Source organism: Centropristis striata, chromosome 5 (genome assembly GCF_030273125.1).
Source record: "Centropristis striata isolate RG_2023a ecotype Rhode Island chromosome 5, C.striata_1.0, whole genome shotgun sequence".
NCBI classification, from domain to species: domain Eukaryota; kingdom Metazoa; phylum Chordata; class Actinopteri; order Perciformes; family Serranidae; genus Centropristis; species Centropristis striata.
This window is the reverse complement of record NC_081521.1, coordinates 5042438-5057997: the sequence shown is the minus strand read 5'-3', so window position 1 is coordinate 5057997 and position 15560 is coordinate 5042438. Positions and strand designations below refer to the sequence as shown.

At 39.9% G+C, this 15560-nt stretch overlaps 1 protein-coding gene across 12 annotated transcripts in view; it reads left to right on the top strand.

Moving 5' to 3' along the window:
- The window catches only part of LOC131971315 (membrane-associated guanylate kinase, WW and PDZ domain-containing protein 1-like), a 134053-nt gene that overhangs the window by 88260 nt on the left and 30233 nt on the right, over positions 1 to 15560 (top strand). For 4 of the 12 annotated variants that reach the window (XM_059332703.1, XM_059332699.1, XM_059332709.1 and 1 more), the window contains 9 exons: positions 822 to 1089; positions 1398 to 1445; positions 1717 to 1799; positions 2334 to 2372; positions 6213 to 6270; positions 7405 to 7514; positions 9066 to 9188; positions 10437 to 10622; positions 12489 to 13100. In XM_059332703.1, the coding sequence (XP_059188686.1) occupies positions 822 to 1089; positions 1398 to 1445; positions 1717 to 1799; positions 2334 to 2372; positions 6213 to 6270; positions 7405 to 7514; positions 9066 to 9188; positions 10437 to 10622; positions 12489 to 13100 (1527 nt within the window). The remainder of the gene's footprint in view (positions 1 to 821; positions 1090 to 1397; positions 1446 to 1716; positions 1800 to 2333; positions 2373 to 6212; positions 6271 to 7404; positions 7515 to 9065; positions 9189 to 10436; positions 10623 to 12488; positions 13101 to 15560) is intronic. The other 8 variants (XM_059332711.1, XM_059332706.1, XM_059332700.1 and 5 more) reach the window with 7 other exon arrangements.

The following is a 15560-nucleotide window of genomic DNA, read 5'->3' as shown; positions in this document are numbered from 1 at the left end:
AGTGCACTCAAAAAACAAAACTTGTTCCCAGAATGTAATAAAATTATGGAAATAATTTCCACCTACATGAAATGCTTTAATTTAGCGAGAAACTATTTTGTTGAGTGAACAAAATGTAAATATGTTGGGTCAACATGATGTATTAATTACCAGCGGTCAGTCCAACTAGATTTGTAAGGGTAATTGTATCATACTAACATAATTTTATTGAGCTATTTAAACTTGTATGATATTATTAAGAGTTACTTAATTTAATGGGGTAGTTACAACTACTTTTTAAATTGGTCCAGTAAATGAATTAATTGTGCTGAGCCAACAAAACAAATTTAGGTTGAAGTGGTTTAATGATTTTTATCATATGAAAATGAACATAATAGTAATTATTCAGAAAATAAATCATTTTTAAACACAGAGTTTTATATTCAGCAATTTAAAGATAAATGTCAACCTGTATAACCCCAACTGGTGTCAAGTTTAGAAAAGAAAAACACAAAGCAAATTGGGTTGTTTTAACATAAATTATTCTAGTAAATTTAAAATTGTTGCACTTTATGCTTAAACTACATGTTTTAAAATTGTTCAACCACAAAACATAAATGTATATAGTAGAAGCTACATGTTAGACTCAGGATAAGATAACAGACACCCAGTTGGCTTTTTTTGAGTGTGTACTGTTAAAGTTGAATATATGCAAAAGAGGGTGAGCATGTCTGCTTATTTCATCTGTTCTTTTCTTGCATGCACAAGACATAAACTGTGTTTTTTTTCTTTTTGTTGTTGTTGTTGTTGTTGTTCTGTGTTGTGCTTGTCGTGTTACCCAGGATCTTTAGTGCGTAGTCTCTTCCCCTCTCCTTTGTTGTGCACAGGCAACCCTAACGACCAGGACGAGAGCCGCGGCGGCATCCTCCGGCCGTACCCCGCACGTGACAATGCTCCATCCTGTGGTCTGAACAATGCGGCCACCTCCACGGCAGAAAGTGGGCAGCAGACCCTTGCTGAACCACAGGTCTCTCCAGAGGAACCACAGGGACCGCTGCCTGAAAACTGGGAGATGGCCTACACTGAGAACGGAGAACTGTACTTCATAGAGTATGTATCAACAACCTGCAACATATTACAGTTTAACCTGCTGCAACACTCTTTGCACTGCCTGAATAAGCATTTCTCACCATAGCTCATGCCATAGTTTGTGTTTTCTGTATTTTACCTGCACAATTATCCCTTTTGTTCGCCCAGTGGCTTGTTTTCCCACATGATTTGGTTTTTAGGCCTCCCCAGCCAACCTGCCCAGCCCCCTGGGTGCCACTGCTTTCCTGTTAATCCCTGCATGTTCCGATCTCTAAAGGAGATCACATCCTGATCACCTGACTACCTCCACCTCTCTGTCCTCTCTGCAGCACGGCAAAGGCACACAACCCGGACATGGCTGTGCATTTTCAGAGCTTGTATGTTAATTTCTGCTATCACTGATTTACAGTATGTTCTTGTTTAACAATAGAGGGAAAAAGTCCGGTCGTTTATTGTTGATATCCTGCCTGCGTCGCTCTGTTATTCCCATTTCTCTTTGCAGCAGGCGCCTTCTGTCCTCTGTAAACTTGCTGACGCAGTTTACTATCTAATTCTTATTGATGCATTCATGCACCCCTGCTGTGCTTTTATATGTCGGTTTGACGGCCTGTGTTGAATTATTCTGTTGTCTTGTTTGTTTCCTCTCAGCCACAACACAAAGACCACATCATGGCTGGATCCTCGGTGTAGAGACAAAGCCTCCAGGCCTCTGGAAGAGTGTGATGACGATGGTAAGCTGCTACACCATCATTTACACAATAAAAGTTTACATTCACACTACATAGTGCTTTAGGTATCAGTAGATGCTGCGAGGGGTCTCAACATGCTCCTCCTGGAGAGTTGACATTGTTCCCTGCAGTGTATTTCTAAAAACTGATTTGTCAGGAGTCATACATTTGCTCTACTGAAAATGGTTTATTTTGTTAACTATTACCACATAAAAAGACAAGTAATGCCTAAATAAAAAAAAAAAAGGTTGATCGATTGCATTAATAGTTGAGTTCAGAACACATATTGCAAAATTGCACCATCAAGTGGTGAAATCTCTCCATTGCTCAGGTCTGTTAGCTGTTGTTTTATCCTGTTTTGCAAGAATTGAAACTAAGGGGGTTCTTGTTTCCCTATTTGCCTTTCTCTCGACTGTCACTTCATTCTTTATTTGCTCTTGATTCCTCCTTCCCCGGCATCCACCTCTCCTCTGCTATCCATCCCCGTTTCTACTCTTCATTTTGTTTTCTTTGTTTCATCCTGCTTTCATCTTGGAGAAGAAGGGATACATACGGAGGACCTGGAGACTGATCTAGGTGAGTGTTTAGTTTTTTGTGCTTAGTCTCTTAGCTTGTGGGCTGTCAGAACATTTGCCCAATTTCAGAGGCTGTAGTGGGTTTTTAAAGCTACAGCGAAGAAACAAGCAGGGGCCAAATAATGCTCCAAAGTTAAATTTTAGCGAGGGACAAACTTACATGGCCCCTTGACCTCTGACCTCAAGATTTGTTGAAGAAAATGGGTTCTATGGGTACCAACGAGACATGCCCACTTTATGTTAATCCCATGCAGTTTGGAGCAGAAAACATGTCGTTTTTCTCATACAGTAATGTGTTATTTGTACCTGTTATTTGAATACTTCTGCATACTGGGATCCCTTAACCCTCGATGGTACGACGTTGCCACATGGCAACTAACCCATTTTAAGCCTTCCACATAAAGACAATACATCCCCAGTTATGATGCAATGAATTAAAAGAGAGGTGGGATTCTAATTATACCAATAGCCAACCAATTACTCATGATATGGCACAAAAATTTGAAATAAATTATGAAAATGTATTTTTAAATAGTTTTTACTTTCAAATAAGATGCATCTCATGCATGCATTCAGGCTACTGGGGATTGTTCAGACTATAACATGAGTTTTTAAATAAATGTTAATACAATTTTAAACAAAACTCTCGTTTTCATTACTTTCCACTATCGTATGGTGTTGCCGTATGGCAACAAACCCTAAAAACTACTAAAAAAATAATATTTTTTGAAAATATCTCTTGATTATGTTTACTTGGTCTTTTTTAAGACAAAAAAACACCCAAAACATTTTTTTACCAACTGGGATCATAATGCGTACCATAGAGGGTTAACAGTCCTGGAATTGCATAAATCAGATATCAGAAAGGTGAAACTCTTGTTAATGAGGCCAAACGTATTCATGTGTGATGTTGGTCGTCATAGTAGCGATATCATTTTTTTAAACTTGACTTCACTGTATAAATGATCTACTGTGACCTCCAGGATAATCACAGCCTCATGAAACTTTACAAAGCTTCTGAATTCTTCTGACAGTTTTTAGGCAAACAAAAAAAATCTGCACGGAATTCAAGCAGCCTTTGACTATATAGCATTGCAATGTTACGTTTGGATTTTCGTGCAGAGAGGGTGATGTGATGGATGCTTGTGGCGGCTAAGAGAGCAGTGGCTGCAAGCTAATGAAAACAATTCATATTTCTTAAAACCACTGCACTGAACTGAATGCTTTCTTAGACCTCCAGGGTACACACAATATGCTTTGCTGAAACGTTAAAGGTAAACAAATTATGACAAATGTATTTACTGAAAACGGAGCTTGAAAGCATAATAGATGTTCTCCAGATGCCCACAGAATAGAGATGGTAAATCAAACCATGTGACGTAAACCTGACCATCTTAACTTACTCCTGTCTGTGTCCTGTAGGTCTTTGATGTTACTGGCAGTTGATTTTATTGCATTTCTTGCTCTGCTCTCCAAATGTTTCTCTCCTGCATTATGCTTACAGTGGAGCCTTATAGTATTATTCTCTCCCGTGGAGAACTGTCAAATATAAAGTACTGTATGCACTTTCATCATGTGTTGTTGATCAGTGTTTAATTCAAACATCTGTACGGTTGTGCCTATGGGGAATTTTGGATCATTCTAACAAATGCAATATCCAGCTTGTCGCTGTTCATGGCTTACATTACAGAAGTTATTTGCCTCAGATGGACACGATATGCAGAAGTTGATGTATGTACTTGGAGTTGCTTCACAGAGCAGCTTCACAAATGTCCCGGCTGCTGATTCTCGCCCCCAGATGCAGCAGATAGCACAAATTAACCCATAAGAACCCAGACCTATTTATTCTTAAAGGAAAATTATGCGGGATATACCACAGACCCAGTGGACCACATAGAACACATTTCTAATGTTTTAAAAAAAATTCCACCCCTAAATGTCAAAGATCTGTGATATGACATATATGTTACATTGGGCGTTTACGGAAGTTATGTTTATGATATTTCTTATTTTAAAATAAACTAGACACCTTTTCTGCTTACAGAAACACAAATTTGCCTTTTTCTTTGCATCTCCACAACATTTATCAAAATTGTGACAGGATAGGATTATTTTTTGTTCATATTTGGTCAAATGTACTTAGATTAGAATTAGAATTGTTAAATTGGTTTAAACTTAGCCGAGTAACAAAAAATAAGCTTTGTGAAATTAGCTCTTTTTTTAACATTTCTGTTTCCAGTCACACACATATTTTGGAGAAGTCTTGCTGAGAGACTTAATGAGTTAAGGTGAAGCATAAAGCTGAATATGGGAGATTCTAGAACATTTCAAGTGTTTGTAACACGGGTGTCACCATGGGTTCTTATGGGTTAATGTAATGGAACAAGAGGTCAAAGAAGCCTTGAATGTCTGGCTCTGAGCCTTTATTATTGCTGGCTGAACAGATGCAGACAGTCTGTGATTATTGATTATGAAATTGAGTCTCTTATAAAATTAAAAAAATGTTGACTGGACTTGGGAGAAGCCCACAGTAACTCAAGGCGGTAATGTCTTCCAACACAGCGGGGGCGGAGCCTACAGATGTGGTGCTTTAATAGGCCTCATCTATCTGCCTGTTCCCATGGCATAAAATTTGTTTTGGGTCTGTGTACAATGTGCACGGGCAATAATACGGTAATATTTAGCAGATGACCAATACAGATGTTGCGCTTGAGTTTTTTTTGTGTTTTGAGTTCATGTGTGTTGACCTCACTTTTGTTGTTTTCACATCGTTTTGTTTTAAGTCATGATGAGCGTAATTAAAGTTGTTGTGGGCAGCAGGAGATTGATCCTGGTCTAATTTTTTGTAGGTATATTCATAAAACATAAGTGCTACTGGCACAGCTAGTATCCTCTGAACCCGACAGGGAGCCACTTTGGGTTGGAAGATTTGTACTTTTATAATAGTAACCAAACGTTTAAAATGAAGACTTTAATGAGTTCTTGGCATGTAGGAATGAAAGGTTTAATTAATTAAATACAACAAAACAAAAACAGTTCTATTAAAAATTAAAAAAATGGTCATTAAATGGTTTATTAAAAACTGAAAATATTTAACTATTTTAAATTGGTAAAACGCTTTGGTTATTTGATTAAATTTTTCTTAACATTTAATCCCATTTTGGCATTTATGGGAGAATTCACACTGGGAATGAAGTCCTAATCAACCATGTTTACGAACATAACACAACTAAAGGAAACAATCTCAGAACTTTTAATAAACATGTTAAAAACTATAATTAAGTTCAGAGAGTGCAGACCTCTGGATAAATGCCCCCTTGGCCTTGGTGCTTTAATGTGGGAACAACATGGACGCTACAAAAGATGTGTTGTATTTCATTGCTCAGAGCATTAAAACGACATGTTGATAATGGTTTTCAGTACTTGCATGAGAATAAAAGCAAAGGAAACTGATTAAGTGAGACATGAGATGTTAACATAAAACATGTTTGTTGTTGTTTTCACAGTTTTCCAATGATTGCAAAACCACATTAATACAGCACAAATGCCCGGTCACGCAATGTTCATCAAAGTTAAAAATAATTGATGGATCCACTCTAAAGTTGAATGAGTTCTTCCTTGGCCCATGCTACACCCTTCCACCAGGTTTCATGAAAATTGGGCCAGAAGTTTTTATGTAATCCTTTGGACAAACAAACAAACTGCATGAGAGACTTTAGACAAGACAGAAGAATGTGATCCAGGACAATTTTGCTCATTACATCTGTTGGAACTGTAGTGTAATGACCAACGTAAAAAATATGACTTAGTGTTTAATGTTGTTTCGCCTTCTGTTTTTCAGAGCTGCCTCCAGGATGGGAAAGGATAGAAGACCCAGTGTACGGAGTGTACTATGTAGAGTAAGTTAATCACCGCATTGACACAAAGTCTCCAGTTTAACCTGTTTTTCACTTTAAAACACAAAAGTGTCTGCATTTCCACTTTAAGTTAAATCTTTGAACTTTAGTCCTGATCATAACTACCACATTCATTTACTTCAGAATTTTACATATCGACACTACACATTGATTATTTTTTGTGCAGAAAAACAACTCCTACTCGTTACCTTAGGATAAGTATGTTCCATTCGAAATCTGCTATAAAAAAAACCATATCTTAATATTACAACACCAGTCCTAATCATCAATAACATTACACGTTATAATTTTTAAATGCCATTACATAATGCCATTTTTTTAATTTATTTTTTTAACTTTCTTTTATTGGTTTTATGTAGAGTATAGTCAGAGAGAGAAAGTTAGAGAGAAAGATATAAAGTGGGAAAATAAAGAGGAACAGTACCTGTTGGGGGGCACTCCACATTACATATACTGTAAACAATATTTTACATTTCTTCATTTTTTGACATGTACAGCAACCATTTATCCCAGCCTTTAGAAAATGAGTCTTCCTTAGTTTTTAGTCTATATGTGAGTCTCTCCATTGTTTGAATATCACCGATAATGTTGAGCCATAGTCTATAGTCGGGTGCAACAGACTGGAGCCAGTTAATGCCATTTCTTTTTATGAAAAAAAGTCTATATACTAAATGCAAGGGGGCTTTTTTTAATGCCTGCATATGGTATAAAATAATGAAAACTACAACTTTGAATCCAGCATTGTAGAGTGAAAGCCTTGTAAAATTAAAAAGTACGATTTTATGCGGTAACGGCTGTGGGATCAAAAATTGAGGTTTTAATGGGTCTCAATGGGGACATTTCTGTCCTTAAGTGTCTGAGTGTCTTTATCTTGGCTAGTCAGTTTATTATAGGCTCATTGTAAGAGCTGGGGTTGAATTTCCAAAATTAAAAACTCTCCCTCTTGCTACAGTTTAAGCCATATGCATTAGCGTAGCCATGACGATCACACAGTTAAAAAGCCAGAAATGCACAGGGGAGGCTCAACCTTCACACTGATTATATGCTGAAACTGAGTTTTTACCCCCCCAATAAATATCCCTGTTATCATGTTGCTTTTCCCTCTCCCTGTCTCAGTCATATAAACAGGAAGACCCAGTATGAGAACCCAGTGGTGGAGGCGCGGCGTCGGAAAATCTTGGAGCAGCAGCAGCCGCAGCCTCCAGAAGGTGAGCGGTATATTCGAGGTTCGTTTCCTGCCCTGGCACGGCACCATTTCTTTCTTTCTTCATGTCTGTGAGTGTCATGTCCTTCTAGTTCGTCCAGTGCTCTCCGGGGTTTTGGCCAGACTGCTAATCTTCTTTCTTCCATGTCTTGACTTCGATTCCTGTCAAGACATGATGGGAAAAACAACATTGTTATTCACTAAAGTGTTCTCACTGTGACAGAGTTTTACTAAAAACAGAGCTGGCCCAAGCCCTGGTGTCGTCTTTGATGTTTAGGTTTTAATTTACGTGGTTTAAAATCATAAATGCCGTATATCATTCTGTATTTGATCATTTAATTTGCTTTACCATGAAAGGCGAGAAATAAATGTATGTTTACTTTAGTCCAGAGGTTTTCAAACTATAAGGGACACCTCCGCAGGAGGGAGAAACATGTCGGAAATGCTGAGTGAGCTGAAAGGGACAGGTGCATGCTGGTGCTCTGAAAACAGGGGAAGTTAGTCATTGTAGTCCGGCCCGGTGATTTGACCCATTCATCAACACAGTCAGGAGTTGGAGCTGCAGCTGCTGCGACACGCAGCTCATTAAGGCAATTAAAGTACTTTAAAGCACTTAATGTCCAATTGCTGCAATTTGTGTCCCTCTTGGAGTCATAACTGAGTCAAATCTGAGCAACATGGGATACACATTTGTAGAACTGGTGTGACTCATACTTTCCAAGGATATCATTATCCCTGAATAAAAGTCCATTAATCTGCTTCAAAATCATATGAAAAAAATGCTGCATATAGCTCCTGAACATGAAGTTTTCTTTAGTATCAGAATAATCCAGTGAAAGTCGTTTTTATATTCATGGAAACATTACAAACAGGAACTGCTAATGGCTGATTTGGCATACTTTAATGGTGTCAATTTGCCAAAAATGATAATACAAATATAACCCCAAAAAAGTTGTAGTACACAACTAAATGACTGAATCTGTTGCAAACATTATACTTCCTGTTTACATTCCCCCTGTGCCCTCAAATGATGGCAACTGTAGAGCATAAGTATCCCCCATTGACAAAGAATAATATTAGCAGTGATGCCATAGAATAATAACTCTTTTATGTTGCATTATAAATATTATTTGTCTGTTCTATGGCTCAGATTGCCCCATCACAATGTTTGTACCTGTATTCCTGTGAATACTGGAACTTCATATACAGATGTTTGCCCTGTGTTGAAAACCTCTGGACAGGTTGCAGGCGCAGTTGTCTCAATCTTGCTTTATCCTGGGATGTCATAAAATGTAACTTGTTTTGAAATCAACATATTCTGCTAAATGTATTGTTTTTACATTGCAACAAGTATCTCACATTCAACAAAAACACTAATAGAAGCTGATGTAAATGAGGAGCTAATTACAACTGAGGCGTAAAAATGAATCAGATGGCAAGTATGTGCTTAAAGCTCTGTGTGTCTATACGTGGGTTGCTGTTAATTGTTTCTATGTTTGCATGCGTGTGGAAAGTAAATACATCTTTGCACTGAGCGTGTGTTGATTGTGTGTGTGTGGTTATGTCTGTACAGAGTGGATAGAGGAGCACTCGTCAGCAGCGGCTCCATTAGGAAACTATGCTCCAAACCACCTGGAGACCTACAGGGACCCGCAGGTCCCACCAACTCTACCTCCCATGCCTGCAGGAGCCAAACGTAAGTCTTCATGTTTATCAAGCCCCGTTCACACGAGGACGGTCTCAACAGAAGACGCAAAAGTGGCGTCGCATCTTCACTTTTTATTCCTCGTTTAGACGAGCATTTTCGGGAGGAAATCTGCTGCATACGGTGACGCAAAAGTGTGTGAAATTCGATTTTCACGCCACACATTTTCATCAGCTACTCCTTCCACAAAGTTCTCCACCATCACTAGATCTCCCAGGTCTCGTTCACAGCCGTCTGGCTCGCCTCCGACCAATTGCTGCATCCAAAATGTGATGGAGGTAATTCCAGATCCTTCTCTGTTCACTAATACTATCTGTACATATCCTGTACATTTGGTGGAAAGACTCCTGTAAGTTTATTAGAGCTGCCAGAGCAGCTTGAAGGTCCCACCATGGAAATAATCCCACGTTTGTTTATTTTCCTGTACTGGAGCATGTATGTGACGTAAACACATACGTGACGTGAGCAGATCTGAGCAGAGTTTTGTGTCTTGGCCGTGTAGACGACACGCTACAGCGGAGCGTATTTAACTTTTCCACTTTGGAGGGTGGTTTCAGATTTTTGCGTCTTTAAGCCCCCAAAACGCCGTCACCGTCTAAACGAAAGGCACTTCCAATAAAATATTTTGTCGTTTTTACCCGCGAGTGTCCTCGTGTGAACGGGGCCTTAGACACTGTCTCCTCATTACTACTGCTTCATTATCTATTATGTGTCTATTATGTGTTCTTGACTGCTGCCCAATGATGCGTCATGTATTTCAGATGAATGACACAAATGTTTGTTTTTGTTTACTAAAGCTTCTGTACATTGGAAATTCCCCCTGTGCTTTGACATTTTCCCTCCATTTTCTTAGTGAAACATCATTCATTTATTAAAATATTTTACTGTGACATTTGAAAAGCACTCCACCAACGAAATAGCTAAATGCAGAAGTCACAAACGAATGCATGCAGACCAAATGTTGTTGGACACGCGTCAAACTGTCCAAGCTGTCCATGCATCAGTAAGCAACACTTCTAACAAACCAATCCACTGGCTAATAGCCTGTCACAGCTGACGTTTATGGTGCCGAATATTTATCGTTGTCTCAGCTTGCAGATTTGTCCACATAGAAGAATGACATCTACAAGATCCTGATCTGAGAGACAAAAATACTAGAAAACATTATTCAGGAATGTTGCAAGTGACCATGTGTGGATGGTCACACTGGTAAAGAGATGTTTGTCTGATGCCCTGCAGGAGGGAAGCCTTTCTTCACAAGAAACCCAGCAGAGCTGAAAGGAACCTTCATCAACACAAAGCTGAAGAAGAGTCGTCGAGGCTTCGGTTTCACCGTAGTTGGAGGCGACGAGCCGGATGAGTTCCTGCAGATCAAAAGTCTGGTGCTGGATGGGCCTGCAGCCGTGGATGGCAAGATGGAGACAGGTGCAGTACATAACCACAGTCCACAGGGGGCACTGTTTTCATTCAGCACACTTCCTCCACTCAACCTATCCAGTTTCAGTTATGAGCCCAGTCCCAGAGTCCCCTCTTTAATGCACTCACAGATTTTAACTTTGAAGACCATGGCTGTATCCCAAAGTCAAGGATCCTTCCTTGGTGGGATCCTTCCTTCAGAGTCGGGTCCTCCAGAGACGAGGCCAGAGTCCTTCCTATCACTGGTGTAACGCACAAATGGGACAGCCTTCAGTTTGTGCAGGAGTGCGTCATTGCGTAATTGGACGTCCTGCTTAAATTCAGCGCTGCAGTTTAAAAACAGTTATTTATAAATAACAATAAAGGATTATAGCGGACTGTCGGTCCCTGTTTACACAATAAACAAATGTATAATTTTCTGAATGGCATAGCTAAATATACTTTAAACATAGTACAATATCATCTGACGCATATAAATTAATTAACAATAACTTAAGAGACTGAGAAGGCATTAATTAACTTAACTGGCAATGTATCAAGATTACGTTTATTATCTTTTAGCTAAATATTCTGGCATTTGTTTATGCATATGTTTTGCTTGACTTTGAACACAAGTTTTGTAAGTTATGTGATAACAAATATTCAGTGTAAACTGAAAATACTTATATATTTAAATGCATATTGCACTGCCGGCGTCGCTGTTTCTACGCTCGCCATTTTTAAATCTCCCGGTAGACCGGTGTGTGCAAGGCATTATGGGTAGTCTGAGCGCACGGAGGATACACACACGCATCCTTGGAATTAGAGCAAAAAGAAGGACTCTGTCCTCTGGAGGATCCTGGACATTGGGACAGTCCTTCAGCTGTCGATGACGTAGTATCCTTCAAATCCAGCCGTCTGAGGATCCTTCCTTGACTTTGGGACACAGCTCATGATAGCTCGGGGCTGTCCGTTCCAACCGGGAATTCAGAAGGTGCTTAAGGGTTCCCTGATGGATTGTTTAGCCCTTTATGCACTTTTTACAAGTCTGAAATTCTATAGATCTTGCTGAAGGGAATAATCCATAATGCAAAGCATTATTATTATATATTATTATTATTATTATTATGGGCAAAGGAATTGGAACATTAATACAACATCATTATAAAAATGCATGTCTCTAACCAGCACTGTAAATTTGTACTCTTTAATGACTACTATATTGATTTGGTCACACTGTTTTACTGTGAAATATGTAATTTTCTGCTGCTGCTGCTCTCAATCAAAAAATAATAACAATGGCATATGTAAAGTTGCATTGACAGGCAACCAAATGAAACGAGCCGTTACCTTGATTAATATAACAGATCACTCTGGGTTTGAACATTGTTAAAATATAGGCCGACTCGTTTTTAGACATGTTCATGGTGAAAAAAAAGTCATTTTCATACTTTTAAGTGATGTCATTTTAGCTTCTACTGTTGCTTTAGTTTAGTTGTTTGCATCAGTTTTAAGGTCCATTATGAGTCAGATAATGTTATATCTGACTCTGCAATGCTAAATCGGTGGAAAGCTCTTAAGTCTTTGAGGGTTTAATGGGGCATTTGAACTGGGCTCTGCAGCTCAGCTATGCAGGGGGTTGGATCATATCCCAGCATACACTTACTGTGAGGGAGCGTACACACCTTTTTAAGTCACACATTACAGACTCTTTAGTGTTCTGGCTTTACTAAACTGAACAACTAAACTTCACACAACTGGGGTACAATACTAAATAACCCCAACAGTGTTTAAAGACAACAAAAAGCAATAATTTGACTTGAGGAATAGAACAGTAAATAGTTGTTAGTCGTGTGAATGACGGTGCCACTAACAGTATAATTTCCCCTGATGCAGGTGATGTGATCGTCAGTGTGAATGACACCATTGTGCTGGGCTACACCCACGCTCAGGTGGTGAAGATCTTCCAATCCATCCCCATCGGTTCCATGGTGGACCTGGCCTTATGCCGTGGTTACCCGCTGCCCTTCGACCCAGATGACCCCAACACCAGCCTGGTGACCTCGGTGGCCATCTTGGACAAGGAGCCTATCATCGTCAATGGACAGGAGACGTTTGACTCGCCTTCCAACCAGGCCGGACCCGTTAACGGCATGAGGGACCCGCGGCCGCACAGCCCCTCGGCTGAGGTGGCGTCTAACGGGTCGCACGGCTACTCCAGCGACGTGGTCACCCTGGCCTCGTCCATCGCCACCCAGCCGGAGCTCATCACCATCCACATGGAGAAGGGCGACAAGGGATTTGGCTTCACGATTGCCGACAGCCTGACAGGAGGAGGGCAGAGGGTCAAGCAGATTGTGGACTATCCGCGCTGCCGTGGCCTAAAAGAGGGGGATATTCTGATGGAGGTCAACAAGAGAAATGTCCAGAATATGAGCCACAATCAGGTGGTGGACCTGCTGAGCAAATGTCCCAGAGGCAGCGAGGTCACCATGCTGGTGCAAAGAGGTATGTGATACATCTTGATGTCAGATTTTTTTTGGGATAAAAAGATGCGGTTTGATGCGAAAGAAGGTGCAATTTAGAGCACAAAAGAATGCACTGTTGTCTGCTGAACAGACAACAGCTTGAATAGTTGGCATGGGAAGAGTAACATAATGAGAAGGCAGGAGAGAGAAGTGAGGAAGAGAGTGGGTGGCAGGTTGAAAATGCTCGGACTGGATGGGATGAAACGAGGAGAGGCAAAGAGACGATGGGCTGAGTTAGCATGGCAGTCGATGAGCAGATGAGTGTGGGAAGGAGTGGGAGGCTGGGTAAAGAGGCGAGATGGATGAATGAGAGGGGAAGGGAGGACGAGCACATTAGGTCAGGGACTCGTATATGTTATGAATACAGATAATGCTAAATTGGACCTCGGAGAGTTTGTCCTCTTGTTTGCCATCATCTTATGTTGCCTTAATGATAATGGTGTTGTGAAGGGCATGGCTGTTTATTTTTCTGCCTTGGACATGTTTTATTTTGAAAATTATTGTACCTGGAATGGATACTTTAGAGGAGATTGTCGCCTGTGCTCATGGAAACAGAAAACTACTGAATGTTCAATTGATTTTGATTAGAAAGTGGAGTATTTATTTGGCTTATACTTATGTCTGCTCATTTATTGCCACTGCTACAAGCCACATGTTGCCCCACATGTGACACTTTTGGCCTGGGATGACCTGGAGATAAATGTTTTTCTCATTGAAATGTCAAAAGAAAACAAGTTGTTTGCCAGAGTGTTAAGTATGGGCACAGACACTGAATGACATTGGGGGTCCCTCATTTGTGTCCAGTCCTTATTGTTGTTAAATTGCCATCCATGCCGTCTGACCCAGATCTCTATTAGTGGCAGGTTGGGATATGCACCCCACATCAATTATGCCCTCTAATGAGTTGACCTTGTGCACTGCTGCTGGAATAGCGCTGCTGTATTGTTAAATGTCAGCATCATTATGGGCCTGTGATAGTGTGTCTTGAGGGAGAGACTGATACAGATGCAGGGGAGTATTCCTGCTACCACAGAAAGAGAGGACCAAAGAGAGAGAGAGAGAGCAAGACAGGGAGGAAATAAAGGAGAGGATAAGTGGGAAGGAGGCTACAGGCAGTCAAAGGGGCAAGCAAGGCGACTGACAACAGCAAATATCATCTCTGTTAGCTCTGACACCAGCATGTCATTACTGTGAGCCCAGGTGAGGGCCAGGTGATGAAGGGCAGAAGCTGCACATATTTACAGTATTAAAGCTTTTATCTGAACGTTTAAAAATAGAACAAGTGCTTTAAAGTTGAAATGGTGCAATTTAACCCATTGAAGCCTGGAAAGCGGATACCTCGTTTTGTAGTATTTGTATAAGCTCTCAAATACTTTTTGAATTTCATTTCTATCTGCTACAGAGGCTGAAAAATCTATTATTTAGTAGAAGTGTTGACACTTCTGTTGAATTTCCAGAAAAACTTCAGGTTTTAGGGGCTTATTTTAAAATCGCCCAGAGGTTTTACAGGAAGTTCTAGGCATCAATGGGTTAACACAATTTTACACACATATTTTCCACAAAATCCTTGCTTCCTTTTGCAAAAAAGCCAAAGAGGTTTTTTCTCGTCCAAAGATATCCTGAAACAAAATTCTGATAGTGTCACAAATTTAGGACAAAATTCTCACAATTTAACCCCTTTTCCACCAATGGATCTTTCCCCAGGGACTAGGGGAAGATTCAAGTGAAACTAGCATCAACTGCAGGAGCCGGGGTCTAAAATAGTTATATAGCAGTTATATAATAGTAGGTTTTACACAGATGACATCACTGATTTGTCAAACACACACAGCAAAAAAACTGCTACAACTCGTGAATCGCTTTATTCATAAAACATGAATGAATCATAAAAAGTACTCTAGTATCAATTTAGGATGAGAGGAGAACATTTCTCTTTGTTTAATAACATTAAAAGTAAAGTTTAGCTTTGCTATCGGCTCCTCAACTCATTTTAAGAGAAAAAGATAGCACGGAGAACATGGGGGAGCAGCAGCAGTAGTGAATTAGAATTAAAATGTTATTTATTTTTTTCGACAGTCTTCATGTTCTGAAGCACCACTTCCAGACTTCTGCTCGTTTTAACATTTACATTTGAACCTTTATAAATTTGCCACATAATCTAACTTGCCTGAAACCGATAATGTACAGTCTGCCAAGACTTTATTAGACCCACAGTGAGAATTGTGACGTGCGTTAAACTTCACGATGGTTGTTGTCTCACAGTGTAAAATGCCTTTAGTGGATCAGGCAAAAATGCCAAACACCCACTTGTTCCAGCCTCTCAAATGTGAGGATTTGGTACATTTTACTTTTATTTTAATTGGGTAATTTTGGACCATTTTTTTACACAAGCACTTTGAAGGCGTTCTGGGAAATTGTGATGGGCGTTTTCTAGATGAAA